Here is a 22,851-nt window from a genome sequence, read left to right as displayed (position 1 = left end):
GAGTAGAGTGAAAAGAGAGAGGAGCGTGTGGTCTCTAACCTGCAGGATGACCAGGGCGTTCTCCATAGACAGCTCATCTGACGGCAGGCCTTCACTCTTCCAGACCAGCTGCTCACTCTCAGAGCACAGGAAGGACCGCAGGTCAAACTCTGAAACACACACACACAACAACCATTCAGTGGAGTGAGTGCGTGCACCTGTGTGTGTGTGTGTGTGGTCTGTGTGTGTGTGTGTGTGTGTGTGTGGGGGTCCTACTCTGCAGTCCAGAGCTCTGCAGCCAGGTCTCCAGGCAGTGTCTCCTGTGGTCCTCCGGGGCAGCAGAGAGGTAGGTGATGAAGGCTGCAGCCAGCAGGCCTCTCATCGGCAGAGTATCCAGCTCCTCTGTGATCTCAGCCACCTGGCACACACACACATACTGTAAACACACTGTGTGGTCCTCTCTACACTGATTTGGTCATCCTACCCTTAATGGGATGCTTACACTTGTAGAGTGCAGCCATAGGAACTGTGTTTTTTGGTGTGTGTGTGTGTGTGTGCGTCCTCTGAACCTATGGCTCACTGCCAGTGGAGTGCCATCTGTGGCATGTGGAGACTAAACAGTCCCAACCCAGGACCACTCTGTGTATGATTGGGCCACCCATGAGGATCAATAGCACACACACACGCACGCACGCGCACGCACGCACGCAAACCATGTGCGACAAAATTCAGCAATTGAGTGTACTGTGAGCCATGCATGAGGGTGTATGTTAGAACGTGACTTGCAGGTAAAGCAGTCCTAGCTGTAGTCCTATGGGGAGTGTTGTGTGAGTGAGAGTAAGTGTGTGTGTGTGTGTGTGTGTGTGTTGGAGGGAGACAGAGGGGAGATTGAGTGTTTTAATTAAGGAGCAGACAGATGCCGGGGAGAGGAGTAAAAACAGCCAGGAGGGACTCAGACAGCAGGACACATCCCCCCTGATCCCTCTCTCTTCCTCTCTCTCCCTATCTCACACACACACACAAACACCCAAACACACACACACAGACCTGTGCGTTCCAGCGTGTGTGTTCCCCATCCAGTTGGTGAATGAGCAGCTCGGCAGCCTGGATGGTCTCTTGAGCCTTACTGACCTCGGCCTCCAGCTTAGCTGCCTCGGTTGTACGACACTGAAACCTACACAGAAAGACAGGGAGAGAGCGGGGGGAGGGAAAGAGAGAGAGAGAGAGAGAGAGAGAGAGAGAGAGAGAGAGAGAGAGAGAGAGAGAGAGAGAGAGAGAGAGAGAGGGAGAGAGAGAGAGAGAGAGAGAGAGAGAGAGAGAGAGAGAGAGAGAGATGGGTGTCAGGGACAGAAGGTGTAAGGATATGGGGAGTTGGTGAGAGGAAAGTGTAGAGGAGTAGCCAAGAGGCATCGAGGTATTTCAGTAACCATCACCAGTGTGAGCTAATTAGTTGGAAGACATGCTGTCAGAGAGAGGGATGGATGGAGGGATGGATGGATGGATGGAGGAGGGAGAGCCTACTTCTCTTTCAGCTCGTTCACTTTCTCTCCCACCGAACTGAGCTGCTCCTCCAGCTTGCTCTTCCTGCTCTCTGTCTTCTGAAGGTTCCTGGCAAAACACACACAAGTCAGGCACTGTGTGTGTGTGTGTGTGTGTGTGTGTGTGTGTGTGAGGACCTACTCCAGCAGGCCGGCCTGCTCCCTCTCCAGAGGCTGGATCCTCTCCAGGACATGTGAGTACTGGACGTTGGCCTTGACCCAGGCTGCCAGGGGAGCGGCCGCTGCACTGGCACGCTTGGCGTTCTAACAACAACAAGAACAACAACAACAACAGCTCTCAGTGTCCCAGGGTGAGGGAATACAAGGGACAAGGGTGGAAACAACAGTGTTACCTATTCTATTTCATTACCTGCAGTCAGGTGGACAACTGTTTTGATAACTGGTCTGTTTTTCCAGAATATACATCTCAACCGTGGAGCTAGCATGCTAATTAGAACTGTTCTAGCAGGCTAGGTGGCTGTTCTAGCAGGCTGGGTGGCTGTTCTAGCAGGCTGGGTGGCTGTTCTAGCAGGCTAAGTGGCTGTTCTAGCAGGCTGGGTGGCTGTTCTAGCAGGCTAGGTGGCTGTTCTAGCAGGCTAAGTGGCTGTTCTAGCAGGCTGGGTGGCTGTTCTAGCAGGCTAGGTGGCTGTTCTAGCAGGCTAAGTGCTGTTCTAGCAGGCTGGGTGGCTGTTCTAGCAGGCTAGGTGGCTGTTCTAGCAGGCTAAGTGGCTGTTCTAGCAGGCTAGGTGGCTGTTCTAGCAGGCTAGGTGGCTGTTCTAGCAGGCTGGGTGGCTGTTCTAGCAGGCTGGGTGGCTGTTCTAGCAGGCTGGGTGGCTGTTCTAGCAGGCTGGGTGGCTGTTCTAGCAAGCTGGGTGGCTGTTCTAGCAGGCTGGGTGGCTGTTCTAGCAGGCTGGGTGGCTGTTCTAGCAGGCTAGGTGGCTGCTCTAGCAGGCTGGGTGGCTGTTCTAGCAGGCTGGGTGGCTGTTCTAGCAGGCTGGGTGGCTGTTCTAGCAGGCTGGGTGGCTGTTCTAGCAGGCTGGGTGACTGGCCGTGACTGGCTGACTGACCTTGGGATCAAAGGAGGCCTTGTTCCTGTGCAGCAGCTCCTCCACACTCAGGCGGATCTCCTGAGGTATGTTCCTGGCCTCAAAGGTGGAGATGTCCTCCCTCACCCCCCTCTTAGCCAGGAAGCTGCAGGGACGGGCGAGAGAGGCAGAAGACGACACAGGGAGAGAAGAAGAGCAGAGATGGAGAATGAGAGATGGGAGCGAGAGAGCGAGAGAGAGAGAGAGAGAGAGAGAGAGAGAGAGAGAGAGAGAGAGAGAGAGAGAGAGAGAGAGAGAGAGAGAGGATGGGAGCGAAGGGGCATTGATTGAGGGAGGCCAGTGGAGAGAGGCACAGAGATGAAAAGAAGCACTAAATGTGATATGAGCCGGCTAATGTTAATTCAAGCCTGAAGTTATTGAAGTAAAAACTCGTACGCTGCTAATTAAAGGCAAACTGTGACAAATCACCCCGTTTATAACTCATATCCTGCTGCCCTGGTCACACGCTCGCACGAGCGCGCGCGCCTCGGAAAACACAGCTCAGAGCGCCGTCTGCGCTCATTCAATTAACACAACTCATCAAGCCAGATTAGTGTGGTCCGTGGAAGAGCCCCTCCGACGAGTCTCTCTGCCTCCAGACTGAAGCCGGTCAGCCTGGAGGGAAGGAGGGACGAGGACACTGCCAGGGATGCCGATGCCTCTGGAGGGGGAACTCTGAACATGTCGTTAGCAGCAGCAGCACCCCACAGAAGGCAGGGATGGAGGGAGAACACAGAGGAGGTCTCCAGGCTCAGCAGCTCCATCCCTCCGTTCTCTTCATTGCTCTCGTGTGTTTTTTTTTTTTTAGGGGTCTTACTTCCTGTATCGGGGGCACGCTCTCGTCATGTCACGTGCACACGCCTTCTGATCTGAGCACGTGCAGACTCCTTCTGATCTGAGCACGTGCACACTCCTTCTGATCTGAGCATGTGCAGACTCCTTCTGATCTGAGCACACTCTCTCGGCCCCCCCCCTGCCCCACTCTCTCACCGCCACCCACCCCCCCCCCCACTCTCTAAGCCCCCCCCCCCACCCCCACCCCACTCTCTCACCCCCCCGGCCCACTCGCTCATCCCCCCCACCCCACTCTCTCGCCCCCCTTCACCCCCACTCTCTCACCCCCCCCCCAACTCTTTCACCCCCCCCACCCCCCCTGCCCCACTCTCTCACCCCACGCCCCCTCACCTCTTCATGCTGACCCAGGAGGTGTCGAAGATCCCCATGAGGCGCAGCACCCCCTCCAGGATGTCCCGGATCACGTCCGGGGGCATGCGCAGCGAGCGGATCTCCGACAGAGACTCGGGCTTGATGTTCCCCACGGCACGCTTGGCCTCGTCTACCAGGGGCTGGGGGGGGGGGGGGTGAGGGGTCAGCAGGGGTGTCTGTGTGTCTGGTGCACAGACTTCCTGATGTGCACGTACTGTGTGTCCCGGTGTCAGGAAACGCAGTTTCAAAGTCTGTAAAAGATCTCCGTGGTTACCTGCACTTCCTTGAGCTCGTCGTCGATCTTGGCCTTCCTCTCCTCGATCTTGGAGACCTCGTGAGAGATCTTCCCCTGGATCCTCTCCATCTCGCTCTTCTGGTCGCTGGCGTTCTGGGCAGAGCAGAGAGGACAGCCCACACAGGGAGTGGAATGCATTCAGTCAGCAAACTACTTTTATCCAAAGACACATCCAGGGGTGGGGGGGATTTGAACGCGTGATCTCTTGATCTTCAGTCAAATCCCATCCCAGAACAGAGGAGATATAGGAGGAGGAGAGGTGTTAATGAGGGCGTCTCACTGTCTCCTTCCTCTCCGGGATTCAACCCATCCTGTACCAACCTTGTCCTCGACTCAGACCAAGCACTCCCCCCCAACACACACACACACAGTGCCACCCTTTTCCCCAATCAGTGTGTCTGACCAGAGGCCAGAGAGTCTCTGAGGTGTTATCTACAGAGGAGGGCTGGCCCTGGTTCCTGTCTCTGCAGAGAGAGGGATCACCGGTGATTGAGGCAGAGGCTCAGCCCTGGGATTAGTCACCACAACAGACGAATACCGCCGTCCCTCCCCTCCGTTCTTCCTCCGTTCCTTCGCTGTCACCCTCCTTGCATCTCTCCATCAGACCCCCCCCCCCCCCTCCTCCTCCCCCTCTGCTGCAGCTCTGCAGGACACAGTGGCTCCTGCCCAAAGGGACGATTCTACCCCTAATTATCACTCCCCAAACTCACAGAGCTGACACACTCCATCAGCCTCTCCTGCTCCCTCTCTTTCTTCTGTGTGCTCCCTCCCTCCCTCTTTCCCTCCCTCTTTCCCTCCCTCGCTTCCTTGCAGAATCCACCCTCCTGCAGTCAGATGGGTAGAATTCTAAGCTAATAAACAAAGTTCATCTCTCATCACTCCATCCATCCCTCCAGCCCGGAAAGAACTAATGCAAACACACACACACACCCACACAGAATCACATTCGCTCAGTAGGGGGTCAGAAAAGCTAGGCGTGTCTGTGTGTGTGTCTGTGTGGGTGTGTGTGTGTGTCTGTGTGTGTCTGTGTGTGTCTGTGTGTGTGTGTGTCTGTGTGTGTGTGTGTCTGTGTGGGTGTGTGTGTGTACTGCAGGGAACACACGGGTACACAGGAGAGAAAAGTTTGTCAGTGAAGTTGAGCTGGAGTTGAGAAGAGAGAGATGCAGCCTGAAGGAGACTTCAGTCCCTGTAGGTTTATTTGTCCCTGTGTATCACTGCCACATGACCACACACACACACACAGAGCAAAAGACACAAACATGCTTTCTGATTCAAAGGCTGCAGTAAGCTGATCAGTAATCAGGGTGACTTGTGGAAGGGACATGAAAGGTTGTCTGGGGACAACAAGGCGTGTGTGTGCGTGCGTCTTTGTGTTTGTGTGTGTGTAGCTGTCATCAGAATCTACTTTGCAGTCATCACTTAAACAGCCTTGGCAAATTAAATGGCCGGGCCGGACCACCAAAGGCTTGGAGAGGTGTCAGAAATGCTTGTCACGCTCACACACACAAACACAGCGACGCAAGCTCACGCGCAAGCCCGCCCACACACGCCCACAAACACACACGCCCACAAACACACACACACACCTGCATAGAGGTGGTGATCTCCTGCAGGGCAGAGTCAGCCTCCTGTTGTTTGGTCTTTAACAGTGTGCTCTGCTCCGCGGCCCGCCTCTTCAACTCATCAACCAATGCCTTCGCCTCATTCAGCTTGGACACGCCCGCCTGGAGGAACACCAGCCAATTACACATTCGCTCACAAATATGCTCTTTCAATATGATACGTGTGTGTATCTGTCTGTGTGTATGTATACCTACCTGTGTGTGTGTGTGTGTATCTGTCTGTGTGTATGTATACCTACCTATGTGTGTGTGTGTACCTGAGAGTGTGTGTGTGTGTACCTGACAGTGTGTGTGTGTACCTGAGAGTGTGTGTTTGTGTACCTGAGAGTGTGTGTGTGTACCTGAGAGTGTGTGTGTGTGTGTGTGTGTACCTGCAGGTGCTGCTGTCTCAGTGTGAGCTGGCTCTGCTTGCTGCTGTAGATGGAGGTGTAGATGTGCAGGAATGCCAGGTACTGGCTGGGCGTGGCCCCCTGCTCCCGGCACGACTCATGCACTGCCAAGAAGGAGCTGCACAGGTCACCCTGACCCGACACTGAAGGGGGGGGGGGGGGGGGTGGAGATGAAGAGAACATAAAAAAAGATTACTTGAAGAAAATGTATAACTTTCAATCTAAATTCAAATCATCCATTCCATTCCGACAATACTGGAGCAGCGCTCAAACTAAACAGGAGGTTTGGGGGGGGTCGTGAGGGTGCTGCTACCTGAAGGCTTCTTCCTGCGGCCTCTCTCTCCTCCGCTCCTCTCCCCCTCCCCCTCCAGCCTGGCCAACAGCAGCTCAGGTATCTGACAGGACAGACCTCTGGTTAGACACACAGCAAAGACCCTGTTCCTAGCCCTCACATCAATCCACATATGACTTCCTACGACCATATTTGGTACAGCTCCCGGTTGACCAGTTTTGCTGCAGCATAATTGGGCCCAGGGAATTGGTTTCTCCAGAATAAGACAAATTGGGGCTGGGGACTTGATGACAGCATGTTTTTGTCTCTCTCCTCTCACCTTCTTCATGCTGCTCTCAGACCATCCCTCCATCCACTGCACAGAGCACTGGCGGTACAGGGCAGGGTTACTCTCACAGTTGATGGTGAAGTTAGTGTTGGTGCAGTCCATAATTAATACTATGTGTAGGTTCTGCTGAATCCCTGTGAGAGAGACAGAGAGAAAGAAGGTAGAGAGAAAGGGGGGGGAGAGAAAGAAAAAGAGAGAGTGAGAAAGAGAAGGAGGTAGAGAGAAGGGGGGGGATTAGACTTTAAGATAAGATATCTTTATTGGGCAGTAAAAACTGCCAGCTAACCAACAGTTTCACCACAACAGCCATTTTCCTCTTACTTACTCTTATTCAAACAAAACCCATGCAATTGAAAATTAAAATTTCCAGACAAACCCAAAAAACGAAACATAAGCTCCAGCATCAACACCCCCCTCACCCCTCACACATCAACACCCCCCTCACACCCACACATCAACACACTCTTCCATAGAGAGAGAAAGAAACAGGGAGAGGCAGAGAGAGGCAGAGAGAGAGAGAGAGAGAGAGAGAGAGAGAGAGAGAGAGAGAGAGAGAGAGAGAGAGAGAGAGAGAGAGAGAGAGAGAGAGAGAGAGAGAGGCAGACAGAAGGAGAGGATGGAGCGGCTCAGTATTATATGACCTGTGCCACTCCTGTCCCTCCAGGGCCCTCCGCCCTCCGACACACACACACACACACACACACACACACACACACACACACACAGGCGTAGAGACTAAGTGACTTGTGGTTCAGTAGTTTAGTCAGACAGTGACGAATTGATTACATCCTGCAGCAAACTCCCACTGCAGAGGAGAAGAGGAGGGGTGGATCACATGATAACTCACTGTAGGAGAAGTAGTTGTAGAGGGGTCCGGTGAAGCCGTCTTGGGAGGCGGAGTCTTTGAGGGAGGAGAGGAGGGGCTCCAGTTCCTCTGGAGAGTACAGACCAGGAACCTCACCTGCACACACACACACACACACACTCTGTGACATGCTTTTGACTTGAATCAAACACGTACAATTTGTTGACTGCAAAGAGAGAGGGTTACAGTGAGAGAGTAAGGGTTACAGTGAGAGAGTGAGGGTTACAGTGAGAGAGTGAGGGTTACAGTGAGAGAGTGAGGGTTACAGTGAGAGAGTGAGGGTTACAGTGAGAGAGTGAGGGTTACAGTGAGAGAGTGACCTGAGGACAGCAGGCTGTTGACCATCTCTAGGAAGGAAGGGTGGACAAACTGGTAATCTTCCAGCAACAGAACCACCTGCTGACCCTCCAGACCAGCCAGCTGCATCACCTGCACACACGTGCACACACACACACGTAAGGTATACAACAATCCCCGGACAACCCTACATCCACACAGTGACCGACCCAGAACAGACGAGTGTGTGTGTGTGTGTGCTTACACTCTTCAGGTCGTTGTTGAAGTGCTTCAGTGTGTATCCCCGGGAGATCTTGGGTGTGTAGAGTGTGTACCCGTGCATGTGAGCGACCAGGCAGGTGGCAGTGCGCCGGCCCACGCCGCTGCGGCCGGCCAGGAGCAGAGAGCCCCTGGGCCTGCTCAGCACACGGTCCACGCGGGACACAAAGTCACACACCTCCCAGAACAGCAGCAGGTCCAGCTCCCTGTTATCACGACCGTACTGGACCACGCCCTGCGGGGGGAGGGGGAGAGGGCTTTACACACACACACACACAGCAGAGTGCTGACATGTACGTACACACACCCCATACACCACAGTAGGAGACACACACGCTTTCAGGGGGTGCTTACCTTCTGAATGACCTGCTGGAGGTCACCTGAGTTCAGGTGGCCCAGGGCTTTGCCGTGGGGGGGCAGGGGCTGGCCGGACGCCATCACCCCCCCTTCAGACGCCCCCCACGTCACATAGAACCCTTCTACAGCAGCACAGGACAGAGGACACACACCGTTACACACACACAGAGATAAACTGCTCTCAATACATGAAAACAGGTTAAAAACAGTGTGTGTGTGTGTGTGTGTGTGTGTGTGTATGTGTGTGTGTGTTACCCTTGGGGTTGTCGAGGGCGTCAGCCCCCCAGTCTCCCCGCATGACGGAGGACAGGATGTTGTCGAAGGCGTTCAGGTCTTTGGTGCAGGCCAGCCTGTCTCTGAACAGCCTCCTGGCCTCGTGGCACACCACCTCCAGCACACTGTCTGTCGCCGTGGAGATGCCTGCACACACGGGAGAGGCCTTCATACCGAGAACACTCTACTCTCTACTGCCACGTCTCACAAGCCTGCACGGAAACACTGTTACCAAACACAATTACCAAAATTGTAATTATTATCTGACATTCAATATGCAATACATTATAGTGCACATAATCAAACGAGCTTACAGCCTACGCGCACACTCTCTCTCTCCCCTTCTCTCCCTCTCCCTCTCCCTCTCCCTCTCCCTCCCTCTCTCCCTCTCCCTCTCCATCTCCCTCTCCCTCTCTCTCTCTCTCTCAAACACACACACAAGCTCCCGTCAGAGCATGACTCACACACACTCCCACACACTCCCACACACACACCCGTTAGAGCATAATTCTGACACACACACACACCCGTTAGAGCATAATTCAGACACACACTCTCACACACACACAGACACACACCCGTCAGAGCATAATTCCGGCGGACGGCGGCGAGGGTGTTACATACCGTATAGACAGGTGAGCAGCACAAAGAACAGAGGAGGGAAGTAAAAAACGATGAGTCATGGGGAAAAAACAAGTCTGTATCCAGACACTTTTAATTAAAATAAATGACTGGCCCCCACTATCACAGCAGGCACACATTGCAGGGAGAGAGAGAGAGTGACGGGGGAGAGATGAAGGGGCAGAAAGCGAGGGATGATGAAAGAGGGCGTGATGGACGAGTGACAGAGAGAGCAAAGCAGAGGGGGGGAGGGAGGGAGGGAGGGAGGGAGGGAGGGAGGGAGGAGGTGAAAGTGTCGGAGAGGGGGAGGAAGAGAAACTGTGGATGTGGACAGCTTGAGAACAGAACAGCATCTTGTCCCAGGATGAAAGTCAGACCCTGAAATGTGTGGTTCCAAAACACACAGGGACACAGAGCAGAACACAGCACTAACTGAACACAAATATATATGCATTTCCCATTTTTCACCCATACATAAATATCCTTATTAGGGAAACCACAGAAAAAAAACTTTTCTAGAAGACCTATTTAGAATAGGGTGGTCAGGTTAGGGGTGAGGTTAGTGATGGGGTCAGGGATGAGGTTAGTGATGGGGTCAGGGGTGAGGTTAGTGATGGGGTCAGGGGTGAGGTTAGTGATGGGGTCAGGGGTCAGGTTAGTGATGGGGTCAGGGGTGAGGTTAGTGAAGGGGTCAGGGGTGAGGTTAGTGATGGGGTCAGGGGTGAGGTTAGTGATGGGGTCAGGGGTGAGGTTAGTGATGGGGTCAGGGGTGAGGTTAGTGATGGGGTCAGGGGTGAGGTTAGTGATGGGGTCAGGGGTGAGGTTAGTGATGGGGTCAGGGGTGAGGTTAGTGATGGGGTCAGGGGTGAGGTTAGTGATGGGGTCAGGGGTGAGGTTAGTGATGGGGTCAGGGGTGAGGTTAGTGATGGGGTCAGGGGTGAGGTTAGTGATGGGGTCAGGGGTCAGGTTAGTGATGGGGTCAGGGGTCAGGTTAGTGATGGGGTCAGGCTCACCTGGGGTCAGGTCGTATCGGAGCAGGCTGAGGACCCACTGAGTGAGGACACAGGGAGTGAACAGGTAGTGACTGTAGTCGTCCACTGTGAACTTAGCCTTCACCTGGGAGAGGAGGAGAGGAGGTTACACACACTTATTCTGCACACACACACCATTTACACCAGAGATGGCAAAAGTACACACATCTTTCACTCAAGTACAGATACTCATGTTTACTTTTTTTTTTTAATAATTTTTTCAACCTCTGGAAAGTATTTTGGTGAAACTTTGTTTTCCCCACTCACACCACCACACAAACAAGTAACACATTTTTCAAATCTTTAAAAATAATATATGTTTATAACCGTAGGAAAAATATTTGGAGAAACGTTTCGCCCCCATACACAACACCACACAAAAAGTTCAGATTTTTAAAAACTTGTTTTTCGAAATTATCTTTTCAACCTTTAGAAACTTTTTCGGGGAAACTTTTTTTCTCACTCCCCACACCAAAAAGTAAAAAAAGATTTGAAACATTATTTTCAAAATAATCTATTCAACCTTTTGAAAACCTTTTGGGGGCGAAACGTTTTTTACACACACACACACAACCAAAAGATTCACGTTTTTTTCTTGTTGCCTTTTGCCCCCAGTACCTGCTGGTAGAGCTGCACCAGGGACCCAGCCAGCTGGCGGGCCTTGCCTGCACTGGCCCAGGGAGCCTGGGTGCCCAGGCTGTGCTGGAGGACAGGCTGCAGGTAGGCGGAGTAGATGGTCTGGAGCTGCTCCTTGTCCGGGTAACTGGGGAGAGACCCAGGGGGGGAGAGACCCAGGGGGTGAGAGACCCAGGGGGTGAGAGACCCAGGGGGGGAGAGACCCAGGGGGTGAGAGACCCAGGGGGGGAGAGACCCAGGGGGGGAGAGACCCAGGGGGGGGAGAGACCCAGGGGGGGAGAGACCCAGGGGGTGAGAGGGGTGTGTGTGTGTGTGGGGTACTCACTCAATGCAGCAGAGGTGTGTGAAGGGGGTGAAGAGGTGGTGTGTGTGTGTGTGTACTCACTCGATGGTGCAGATGCGTACGATGGAGGTAAAGCGGGTGGTGAGTTGGTGTCGCCCCACAGTGCCACCTGCTGACATGGAGGCTACCACCTGGATGTTCTCCAGACCCACCCACTCCAGGTTCTCATCATAGAAGCCCTGGTACGTCAACACCTACAGAGATAAAGTTATTCAGGCATTATTTATGCAGCGTGAATGAGCGTTATTCACATCATCTGTGTATTGCACACTATGTAATATTATGTTCAACTAGAAGCGTGCTTTACCATATAACGATCATGTAGGGGTGAGTTCAACTCTATAAGGATCATTTAGGGGTGAGTTCAACTCTATAAGGATCGTGTAGGGGTGAGTTCAACTCTAAAAGGATCATTTAGGGGTGAGTTCAACTCTGTAAGGATCGTGTAGGGGTGAGTTCAACTCTGTAAGGATCGTGTAGGGGTGAGTTCAACTCTGTAAGGATCGTGTAGGGGTGAGTTCAACTCTAAGGATCATTTAGGGGTGAGTTCAACTCTGTAAGGATCATGTAGGGGTGAGTTCAACTCTGTAAGGATCATTTAGGGGTGAGTTCAACTCTGTAAGGATCGTGTAGGGGTGAGTTCAACTCTGTAAGGATCATTTAGGGGTGAGTTCAACTCTATAAGGATCGTGTAGGGGTGAGTTCAACTCTATAAGGATCGTGTAGGGGTGAGTTCAACTCTATAAGGATCGTGTAGGGGTGAGTTCAACTCTATAAGGATCGTGTAGGGGTGAGTTCAACTCTGTAAGGATCGTGTAGGGGTGAGTTCAACTCTGTAAGGATCGTGTAGGGGTGAGTTCAACTCTGTAAGGATCGTGTAGGGGTGAGTTCAACTCTGTAAGGATCGTGTAGGGGTGAGTTCAACTCTGTAAGGATCGTGTAGGGGTGAGTTCAACTCTGTAAGGATTGTGTAGGGGTGAGTTCAACTCTGTAAGGATCGTGTAGGGGTGCGTTCTCCACCTGCTGCAGGAAGGCTATGATGTTGCTGGTGCCCCACTTGTCTGGCTTGGGCAGGTTGATGTCCTTGAGGTAGAGCACCAGGCTCTCACAGTCCTTGGGCCGGTAGGCCCGGCCTGTGTTGGAGCTGAGCAGGAGGCAGGTCTGAACCAGCTTCTGCAGCACGTGTCGGGACGACGTCTGGGCGCTGCAGTGGACCACCGCCACCTGGGTGGAGCGCAGCCGAGAGAAGGCGTAGCGCAGGAGCATGCTGGGAGGGGACGAGAGCGCGCGCAGGCGGGCACGCGCACACACACGCACACACACACACACACACACAATGAAACCAAACAGCAGGCTACTGCACGTGTGATCTCAGTATCAATGACAAGAAGCTGAGGGAAGGTCAGAATGGTTCCAGATTTTAAGTGGAAGAGGCAGGAGGGGGGAGGAGGAGAACAGGAGGCAGGAGGGGGGAGGAGGAGAACAGGAGGCAGGAGGGGGGAGGAGGCAGGAGGGGGGAGGAGGCAGGAGGGGGGAGGAGGGCAGGAGGCAGGAGGGGGGAGGAGGCAGGAGGGGGGAGGAGGAGGGCAGGAGGCAGGAGGGGGGAGGAGGCAGGAGGGGGGAGGAGGAGAACAGGAGGCAGGAGGGGGGAGGAGGCAGGAGGGGGGAGGAGGAGAACAGGAGGCAGGAGGGGGGAGGAGGAGGGCAGGAGGCAGGAGGGGGGAGGAGGAGGGCAGGAGGCAGGAGGGGGGAGGAGGAGAACAGGAGGCAGGAGGAGGGCAGGAGGCAGGAGGAGGGCAGGAGGATGGGGGAGGCAGGAGGAGGCAGGAGGAGGGCAGGAGGATGGGGGAGGCAGGAGGAGGCAGGAGGAGGGCAGGAGGAGGGCAGGAGGAGGGCAGGAGGAGGGCAGGAGGAGGGCAGGAGGCAGGAGGAGGGCAGGAGGCAGGAGGAGGGGGGAGGAGTGTTAAATCTGTATTTAACAGGGCCGGTGTTACTAAGGGCCTGGTTAACAGTGTTTGTGAGAACAGACCCAAGGGCAAACTGAGACATTTTGTTAGGGTGCAAACAAAGAGAGGCGTTATTGGGAAGATAGTTTGTGTATGTGTTTAAGTGTGTAGGTGTGTGCATGCGTGTATGTTTGTATACGCAAGCAAGGGGCTGAGGAAATTAATTTGATGTTCTTATGTCAGATGGACGGGGATGACACAGGCGTTTCCATGGCGCTGTGACATTTCAGCGAGGCGAGGCGGAGTTCAGGGCTCAAGTGGAGTGTAAAAGCCAATCACAAGCCGGCTCCGCCCCCCAGGGACAGAAGCAATTACTGTAGATTCAACAAGTCACTAAACACACACACACACACTCCCCTGTGTCTCTCTGTGGTCTCTGCTATTCTAGGAAAAGGTCACCCCTTAAATAAAACCAGCCTTGAGATAACGGTTTGAAAGTGTGTATGTATGTGTGTGTGTGTGTGTGAGTCACATGCATCAGCCTTGGCCCTCCCTAAATCAGTGTGTGTGTGGGTTTGTGATCTGATGACTGAGGATGATGTTCTGAACTATGACTCAAACATGTCACCTTCACCTAAATATACATTTACATTTAGTCATTTAGCAGATGCTCTTATCCAGACACACACACATACACCTGTGTGTGTGTGTGCATAGGACGTGTCTGAATGTGTGTACAGCATGTGAGTGTGTACAGTATGTGTGTGTGCACAGTATGTGTGTGTACAGTAGGTGTGTGCGTGTGTGTGTACAGTATATGTGTGTGTATACAGTAGGTGTGTGTGTGTGTATTCACCCCTTGCCGCAGCCCTCCGGTCCCACCAGTATGAAAGGCTGTCTGTGTGGAGCGCAGAGCCAGTGTGTGAAGCAGTGCAGGGCGCGCTGCATGTCGGGGGTCTGGATGACGGGGAGGGTGTGTGTGTGAGCCAGCTCGTCCAGGCTCAGGCCCTCGGGCCGCTGCAGGGTGTAGGCACACAGGCGGCCTGACTCAGCGTGGTAGAAGGTGTCCAGGGGCTTCCTGGGGTCTGGAGGGCTCTCTCTGGCCCAGCTCAGCACCTGTGCTCACACACATACACACACACACACACACACACACAGCCATATAGAAACACACGCACCCACACACACACACACACAGCCATATAGAAACACACATAAACAGCCATATAGAAACACACAGCCATATAGAAACACACATAAACAGCCATATAGAAACACACAGCCATATAGTAACATGCATAAACAGCCATATAGAAACACACAGCCATATAGAAACACACATAAACAGCCATATAGAAACACACAGCCATATAGTAACACGCATAAACAGCCATATAGAAACACACAGCAGGTGCAGAGTAGGTCACGCACTGGTCGCTCAACCAATAGGATCAAACGGACGTCATATTGTAAAAATATTGCGATAACTCTACGATTCATATTGTAAAAATGTTGTATTGCGATATATTGTTCCAGCCCTAATAAACAGGAGTTTTTTAACAGCGGGATCCATGGCTGGCAGCCTGGCCTCACCTCCTTGGAGAGCTCCTGCCTGGCCTTCAGGTGGAGGTTTCCTCCCAGGCCTCTGATGAGGCCCACCAGGAACTGGCCTCTCTCCGTCACCCCGCTCAGGTGGGACAGGCCGTTCAGCACTGTGCCCACCAGGCTGGTCTCCACCACAAAGTCATTCTGGAGTGGGAAGGCATTTTAAGATCTAAATATATACACGTGTGTAGGTGTAGGGTAAGCCCCATGCCGGGGGGCTAGGTCATCGGGAGGTTCTAGGGTCTAGGCAGGGCTACCTGTTTGAGGACCCAGTCCAGGGCTCTGTGGAAGTAGTCTCCCAGCCAGCTGTCCAGACTGCTGCAGCTCTGCTCAGGCTGACCACTCAGCCACGACTTCACCAACGCACTCACGTCTGTGTCCTCGTCGCTACACACACGCACAGAATATGTTTCCATTGTCAAATGAACACACATGTAGACCAGTGGTTCCCAACCCTGGTCCTCGGGGCACCCCTGTCCTGCATGTTTTAGATGTTTCCCTGCTCCAACACACCCGATTCAAATGAATGCTCATAAGCAGGCTTCTGCAGAGCTGGATAACGACCCATTCATTTGAATCGGGTGTGTTGGAGCAGGGAAACATCTAAAACATGCAGGACAGGGGTGCCCTGAGAACCATGGTTGGGAACCACTGTCATAGACAATACACACACAGAACAGTACGTATACACTACTCACACACAGACACACAGACACACACAGACCTGAGGAAGATCATGCCCATGCGGGATATGGTGGCTGGTGAGGCGCAGCTGAGGTCGTGCGTCTCAAACAGGAAGTTGACGTTGGGTCCAAACTGGATGCGCTCCCCGCTGGGCATGGTGAGCAGGCGGTTGTCGTCCAGGACAGAGTTCAGACTCTCTATCCACTCTGGATCTATGTCCCCGTCACACACGATCCACGAGCTCACCTCTGGACCACACACACACACACACACCAGGAGCAGTCTTAAAAGCAGCATAAAAGCAGTTGGTTCAACAGATACTCTGATGACACGACATACATTGTGTTGGGTCTTTAGTGTATTGTTGTATGGTGGTGTTGTCGTGGTTTACATCTACATTTAGTCATTTTAGCAGACGCTCTCCCCTGAGGCAAGTAGGGTGAAGTGCCTTGCCCAAGGACACAACGTCATTTTCCACACCCTGGAATCGAACCGGCAACCTTCTGATGAATAGCCCGATTCCCTAACCGCTCAACCATCTGACTCCCTCTCCCTCTGGTTGTGTGGTGTGGTTGTGTTGTGGTGTTGTGCCGTGTCGGGGCTGCAGTGCAGTGCAGCGGTCCGTACCCTGGGGCTCCCGGACCACCTGCCTGGCGCTGTGCGTGAGCACCCCATCCGCCCACTCCCGGGTGTCCATATCTATGTGCCCCAGCAGCTGCTGCCTGGGCATGGCCTTGGGGTTCACCGTGTACTGCTTCACCTGCACACACACAGAAGAACAGCGCTCACAGTCATGTTAGGAAATCACCTTGTTCGTGTGTGTGCTGGGCAGCAGCGTGTGTGTGGCAGCAGCAGCAGTGTGTGTGTGTGTGTGTGTGTGTGTGTGCTGGGCAGCAGCGTGTGTGTGGCAGCAGCAGCAGTGTGTGTGTGTGTGTGTGTGTGTGTGTGTGTGAGTGTGTGTGTGTGTACTCACCACCTTGCCCATCTTGCCCAGGGCAGCCCTCAGCATCCTCCAGAGTGTGGACTTGCCGGCTCCGCTGGGCCCCACGACGACCACACCCATCCTCTGCCTCAGCTGCTCCGACAGCTCCACAGCCTTCTTCATCTGCAGCACAGCAGCACCTCCACCCTCAGTCTGGCTCTCCATCCACCCCTCTATCTCAGCACCTCCACCCTCAGTCTGGCTCTCCATCTACCCCTCTATCTCAGCACCTCCACCCTCAGTCTGGCTCTCCATCCACCCCTCTATCTCAGCACCTCCACCCTCAGTCTGGCTCTCCATCCACCCCTCTATCTCAGCACCTCCACCCTCAGTCTGGCTCTCCATCTACCCCTCTATCTCAGCACCTCCACCCTCAGTCTGGCTCTCCATCTACCCCTCTATCTCAGGTCCGTATCAACTAATTCACTTATGTGGGTGGGCCTGGTCCACAGCGCTGCCTACCTGGCTGGGGATGAGCTCCAGGCGAGCGTCCTGGTAGGCTTCCCGCAGGGCGGAGGTGAGGGCCTGGTCCTCCACGTCGGTGAAGTCCACCCCGGAGAACACGTCCCGCACCAGGGCGTCGAACCGGGAGCTGTCGGCGAACGTCAGCTTGGACATGGTGTTGAGCCTCAGGGCCTGCACCACCAGCCCGCTCTCCCTGACTGGGAGAGAGAGAGGGGGGGGGGGGGGGTGAAGGTGCTGAACTGTGACATACCTCTCCCATTTGACTTGATAAAGAGGGGGACATGGAGGGGGGGGGACAGAGGGGGGGACTGGAGGAGGACAAAAAAGAGAGGGACATGATGACTAAGACAAGAAAGGGGGAGGAGGCGACGATGAGACACACACCCTGGCAGATGGGAGGGAGGGAGGGAGGGAGGTGACAGGAAGCCAGACGGGGAGGTGCAGGTACCAAAGTCAACCTGGGCATCATTATTCCGCCTCTGCAGGGCAGCTAATTGTTAGTCGTGTCACAATTGAGCTCATCAATACTTCTGTTTTATGCCCTGCAAAGCTGCTGGAGGCCCAAACCAGGGCACCCAGCCAGACTACACAGGAGGAGTTGGTGTGTGTGTGTGGGTGGGTGTGTGTGTGTGTGTGGTGGGAGGAGAAGGGGAATCAGAAAGCTATTGACAGGTAGGTATTAGAGAAGGAGACAGAGAGAGGTCGGAGACAGGGGAGAAGAGGAGGAGGGGAGGGGGAAAGGAGGTGGTGAACAACATTTCAAATATAGAGAGGAGAGAGGGCGAGGGTAACAGGAGAAGGGAAAGTGTGAAACGACCAGAGAGGACGGTGAGGATTGTAGGTAACATGGTGCTGTGGAGGGTGTGTGTGTGTGTGTGTGTGGTGTGTGTGTGTGTGTGTGGTGTGTGTGTGTGGTGAGTGTGTGTGTGTGTGTGTGTGTGTGGTGAGGTCGTACTCTTGTCCACCGCCTGGCTCCTCTTGTGCTGCAGCAGCAGGCTCCCACAGCCTCTCAGCACCGTCTTCAGAGCCCTCAGACCCCAGTCATAGTGCTGCTGGGGGGTCAGCAGCTCCCTGGACACACACACACACACACACACACACACACACATCGTCAATGTGCTTCTAGGGTTGATAACTCTAAAGACACAACACGACATGTTTCTCCATACACGCCGCACGCACACGCGACACACACGCACACACCTGGACAGGTTAAAGATGGCGACCAGCTTGCACCCCAGGATCTTCCCCTCCTTGAAGCCCTCGGAGTAGAGGATGACCTCTGCGATGAGCTCGTTGTCCGGCCGGCTCATGGCCACGGGACGGAAGAGCTGCTTCAGGTTGTCCGGAAGCTTCTGTCTGCCCCCGTAGCCCTTTCCTGCTGGGTTCAGGGTGATGAACACCCCCGAGTTAGGGTCCAGCTCCACCTGGAGGAGGGAGGGGGGGGGGGGGGTGGAGAAAGGGACAGAAGGGAGAGGAGGAGGGAAGAAAAGGGGAAAAGGGAAGGGATGGAGAAAGGACAGTTAATCCATTAAAGGGACTCAACAAAGTTGATCTTCAGGGTGTGAGTGTGAGTGTGAGTGTGTGTGTGTGTGTGTGTTCCCCACCTCCTTGCCCAGCAGTTCACAGCTGTGTGTGTGGTTCTTCAGGGAGTTCTGGATGGCCTGGATCTGCATGGACACTGCTGAGAGCACCGCCTCCTCCAGGCGGTTGAACTCATCGAAGCAGCCCCACGCGCCGCACTTCACCAGCCCCACGAAGATACGGCCCATGGACTTCACATCGATCCCCTGGACGGGCACACAAACGCAGAAACATGATCATCTAGTTTTCCCCTCTATCTTTGGAAGTGTGCTTCGATCTGTGTGCCCAGTGTGTGTGTGCGCGCGTGTGTGTGTGTGCTTGCGTGTCGTGTGTGTGTGCGTGTACCTCGTCACAGTTGAAGACCAGTACTTGTCGTCCGAAGAGACCCCCCAGGGCTTTGACAGACTCGGTCTTGCCCGTGCCGGCGGGCCCGTAGGGGTTGCCCCCCAGGCCCATGTTCATGGCCTGGGTCAGGGTCAGGTAACACTTGTCTGTCAGGGGGGTGTGCACCAGCTTAGCTGCATTCCCCTGGGACGGACAGATGGATGGAGGAGCGGGTGAGAGATGGTGGATGACAGGGGGGGTGAGTATGGCTTTGCAGAGGGACTGCAGTACAGAGAGCAGCAGAGCTAGCTGGTATCTCTGGGTGAGCAGCGCCCCCGTGTGGAGAGAAACAGCTAGCTCAGATTAGCTTCTTCCCAGTTCCTCATTAGTAATTATGTTGACTTGAGTATTTTGGCAGAAAATATATTGGGTGTGTGCCTGTGTGTGAGTGAGTGTGTGTGTGTGCCTGTGCCTGTGTGTGAGTGTGTATGTGTGCCTGTGTGTGTATGTGCCTGTGTGTGAGTGAGTGAGTGTGTATGTGTGCCTGTGTGTGAGTGTGTGTATGTGCCAGTGTGTGAGTGAGTGTGTGTGTGTATGTGGCTGTGTGTGAGTGAGTGTGTGTGTGTATGTGCCTGTGTGTGAGTGAGTGTGTGTGTGTATGTGCCTGTGTGTGAGTGTGTGTGTGAGTGTGTGAGTGTGTATGTGCCTGTGTGTGAGTGTGTGTGTGAGTGTGTGTGTGTATGTATGTGCCTGTGTGTGAGTGTGTGTGAGTTCCCTCCAGCCGGTCACCTGGTACTCGTAGGTGTAGCTGAAGGAGGCCTCCACCATGTGGAGGAGGCAGTGTTTGTCCTGGCCCAGGTAGAAGCGTAGCTGCCTCTTCCAGGCCCAGGCCTCAGGGCTGCTCACCCCGGCCCGGCCCAGCTCCCTCACCACGCTGATGTTGTGGATCACGTCCAGGATCAGGGCCTTCAGCTTCAGCTGCAACACGCTGGCTTCTGTGGGAAGGAAGGGTGCTGGGTGAGGACCTGTGGCTGGCTGGACGAGGGGTCTGGGGCCCACAGTGCTGGGTGAGGACCTGGGGCTGGCTGCACCAGGCGTCTGGGGCCCACAGTACTGGGTGAGGACCTGTGGCTGGCTGGACGAGGGGTCTGGGGCCCACAGTGCTGGGTGAGGACCTGGGGCTGGCTGCACCAGGCGTCTGGGGCCCACAGTACTGGGTGAGGACCTGTGGCTGGCTGGACGAGGGGTCTGGGGCCCACAGTGCTGGGTGAGGACCTGTGGCTGGCTGGACGAGGGGTCTGGGGCCCACAGTGCTGGGTGAGGACCTGGGGCTGGCTGCACCAGGCGTCTGGGGCCCACAGTACTGGGTGAGGACCTGTGGCTGGCTGGACGAGGGGTCTGGGGCCCACAGTGCTGGGTGAGGACCTGGGGCTGGCTGCACCAGGCGTCTGGGGCCCACAGTACTGGGTGAGGACCTGTGGCTGGCTGGACGAGGGGTCTGGGGCCCACAGTACTGGGTGAGGACCTGGGGCTGGCTGCACCAGGCGTCTGGGGCCCACAGTACTGGGTGAGGACCTGGGGCTGGCTGCACCAGGCGTCTGGGGCCCACAGTGCTGGGTGAGGACCTGGGGCTGGCTGCACCAGGCGTCTGGGGCCCACAGTGCTGGGTGAGGACCTGGGGCTGGCTGCACCAGGCGTCTGGGGCCCACAGAGCTGGGTGAGGACCTGGGGCAGGCTGCACCAGGCGTCTGGGGCCCACAGTGCTGGGATCGCTGGAGCTTCTCTCATGTCCTTCTACCTTTCACACAATAACCGGAGATATGTAATCGTTGTGGAAGCGGACTTTCTGTTAAGCGTCAACACAGGAGAAAATGGATCAGAGAGTCTACACAACTTCGCTAACGGATTTGTCATATATTACATTTGCCGACGTTACAAGACTCGTGGAGGAAAACTCCATCAGTAAAAAGAAAAAAATCAATAAAGGGTACAATTTGTCCATAAGTATCAAGGTAAGTGAGAGCAATCAGGCTAACTGTTACTGAACTGTTAACTAGAATGACAAATCATTAGCGTCATCCACTTAGACATAATGTATGTATAGTATAGAGTAGAGCCCGACCGATATATCGGCGGGCCGATATTATCGGCCGATAATGGGCATTTTCCAAACTATCGGTATTGGCATTTATAATGGCCGATAATGAATATTAATGTTTTTTTAAGGACTTGAAGTTTCATATCTTAAGTTTGTATTTTTATAAATTTTATTTATCAGAAACTGCATTAACATATTATTTTAGTGAGGAAATAATAACAGTAGTCAGATGGCTGAGCAGTTAGCTACGGCCGATACCGATATTTGTATCGGTATCGGCCGATACAAAAAATATGTATTAAAAATCCTTTATCGGTCGGGCTCTAGTATAGAGGATATAGACTTCCTTACTAAAGCATTATAGTCTACGGAGAGGAAGAAGATTACCACGACGATTGCGTATTTCCGGTCAAAAATACGGAAGTTGTGTGAAAGGTCTAGAGCCTGTCTGTCTATTTGGCAGTACATCCATGCATCCATGCTAAAATGTGATTGGAAAATCCTAGCACATTTTCAGGAAGGTTTTTTCCTGGAAATGCCATCGGTTTCACAACAGCAAAAGACCCGCCTATTCTTGTGGCTGATGTCGATTGTGGTACTTGGATGTAAACAATAGAGGGGAAAGTCCAGCACTTTTCCCTCAATTATTTATAATATCTTGTTGTTCATTCTGGAGATCTGCTGTCATTTCGAAACTTAAACTCCCTATAGAAGAGTAGTGTGTCAGAGGACACATCTTCAAATCTTAAACTTGCATATGCTTTCATGATTGTTTGTAAAATTACCAAAATCTCCACAAACTCCTGATTATTACAAAGAAAAGGTTTGACAGCTTGAGGGGAATCCCCTAAAACAAGAGCAGCATCCTGAAACAGGATGTCCCCATGGGCCCTCTCCCTTGACACTGCTTACTGTGTACACACCCACACACACCCCCCCACTCCCCCACACAGCCCCACCCCCACACACCCCCCCACCCCCACCCACACCCCCACACACACACCCCCACTCCCCCACACAGCCCCACCCCCCCACCCCCCCCCACCCACACCCCCACACACACCCCCCCACCCACACACACACCCACTCCCCCCCCCCCACACACACACACACCCCCACCCACACACACCCCCCCACCCACACACACACACACACACACACCCCCACAGACCTGTGTTAGTGGCGTCCTCTGAGCTGGTGTCCACGCTGGTGTAGTGTTCCAGCTTGGCAGCCAGCTCCAGCTCCAGCTGCTGCAGACTCTGCTGCCTCAGAGCCCTCTCCACATCCTCAGTGAATTGGATCTGCTCAGCCAGGCACAGGATCTGTACCGCAGGCACACGGGAGGCACATACCAGTCACACACGAGTCATCTGGGACTCACTTAGAAGAGTCACACAGGAGACACACAGGAGACACACAGGAGACACACAGGAGACACACAGGAGACACACAGGAGACACACAGGAGACACACAGGAGACACACAGAGACACACTGGACTCCCCAGTTAGGAGTCGTTCAGGGGTGAGGAGTCATTCAGGAGTCACACAGGACTCCCCAGTTAGGAGTCGTTCAGGGGTGAGGAGTCATTCAGGAGTCACACAGGAGTCACACAGGACTCCCCAGTTAGGAGTCGTTCAGGGGCGAGGAGTCATTCAGGAGTCACACAGGAGTCACACAGGACTCCCTAGTTAGGAGTCGTTCAGGGGTTAGGAGTCATTCAGGAGTCACACAGGAGTCACACAGGAC

General features: G+C 54.0%; 1 protein-coding gene across 1 annotated transcript in view; it reads right to left on the bottom strand.

Moving 5' to 3' along the window:
* dync2h1 (dynein cytoplasmic 2 heavy chain 1) overlaps positions 1-22,851 on the bottom strand; it is a 40,498-nt gene that overhangs the window by 601 nt on the left and 17,046 nt on the right. The window contains exons 35-68 of the mRNA XM_062473510.1: positions 22,275-22,425; positions 19,795-20,000; positions 19,027-19,209; positions 18,705-18,887; positions 18,301-18,524; positions 18,053-18,168; positions 17,095-17,294; positions 16,624-16,755; positions 16,278-16,410; positions 15,691-15,898; positions 15,224-15,353; positions 14,955-15,110; positions 14,218-14,477; positions 12,436-12,682; positions 11,458-11,609; positions 11,055-11,199; positions 10,419-10,521; positions 8,767-8,913; positions 8,509-8,633; positions 8,141-8,389; positions 7,920-8,028; positions 7,582-7,695; positions 6,726-6,868; positions 6,428-6,509; positions 6,097-6,257; positions 5,690-5,827; positions 4,083-4,196; positions 3,788-3,948; positions 2,585-2,708; positions 1,660-1,781; positions 1,501-1,587; positions 1,027-1,153; positions 256-397; positions 40-149 (exon numbers count right to left, since the gene is read on the bottom strand). Coding sequence (XP_062329494.1) covers positions 40-149; positions 256-397; positions 1,027-1,153; positions 1,501-1,587; positions 1,660-1,781; positions 2,585-2,708; positions 3,788-3,948; positions 4,083-4,196; positions 5,690-5,827; positions 6,097-6,257; positions 6,428-6,509; positions 6,726-6,868; positions 7,582-7,695; positions 7,920-8,028; positions 8,141-8,389; positions 8,509-8,633; positions 8,767-8,913; positions 10,419-10,521; positions 11,055-11,199; positions 11,458-11,609; positions 12,436-12,682; positions 14,218-14,477; positions 14,955-15,110; positions 15,224-15,353; positions 15,691-15,898; positions 16,278-16,410; positions 16,624-16,755; positions 17,095-17,294; positions 18,053-18,168; positions 18,301-18,524; positions 18,705-18,887; positions 19,027-19,209; positions 19,795-20,000; positions 22,275-22,425 — 5,184 coding nt within the window. The remainder of the gene's footprint in view (positions 1-39; positions 150-255; positions 398-1,026; positions 1,154-1,500; positions 1,588-1,659; positions 1,782-2,584; positions 2,709-3,787; positions 3,949-4,082; positions 4,197-5,689; positions 5,828-6,096; positions 6,258-6,427; positions 6,510-6,725; positions 6,869-7,581; positions 7,696-7,919; positions 8,029-8,140; positions 8,390-8,508; positions 8,634-8,766; positions 8,914-10,418; positions 10,522-11,054; positions 11,200-11,457; positions 11,610-12,435; positions 12,683-14,217; positions 14,478-14,954; positions 15,111-15,223; positions 15,354-15,690; positions 15,899-16,277; positions 16,411-16,623; positions 16,756-17,094; positions 17,295-18,052; positions 18,169-18,300; positions 18,525-18,704; positions 18,888-19,026; positions 19,210-19,794; positions 20,001-22,274; positions 22,426-22,851) is intronic.

The sequence above is a fragment of the Osmerus eperlanus genome, chromosome 11, assembly GCF_963692335.1.
Source record: "Osmerus eperlanus chromosome 11, fOsmEpe2.1, whole genome shotgun sequence".
NCBI classification, from domain to species: domain Eukaryota; kingdom Metazoa; phylum Chordata; class Actinopteri; order Osmeriformes; family Osmeridae; genus Osmerus; species Osmerus eperlanus.
This window is presented reverse-complemented; position numbering and strand designations above follow the sequence as displayed.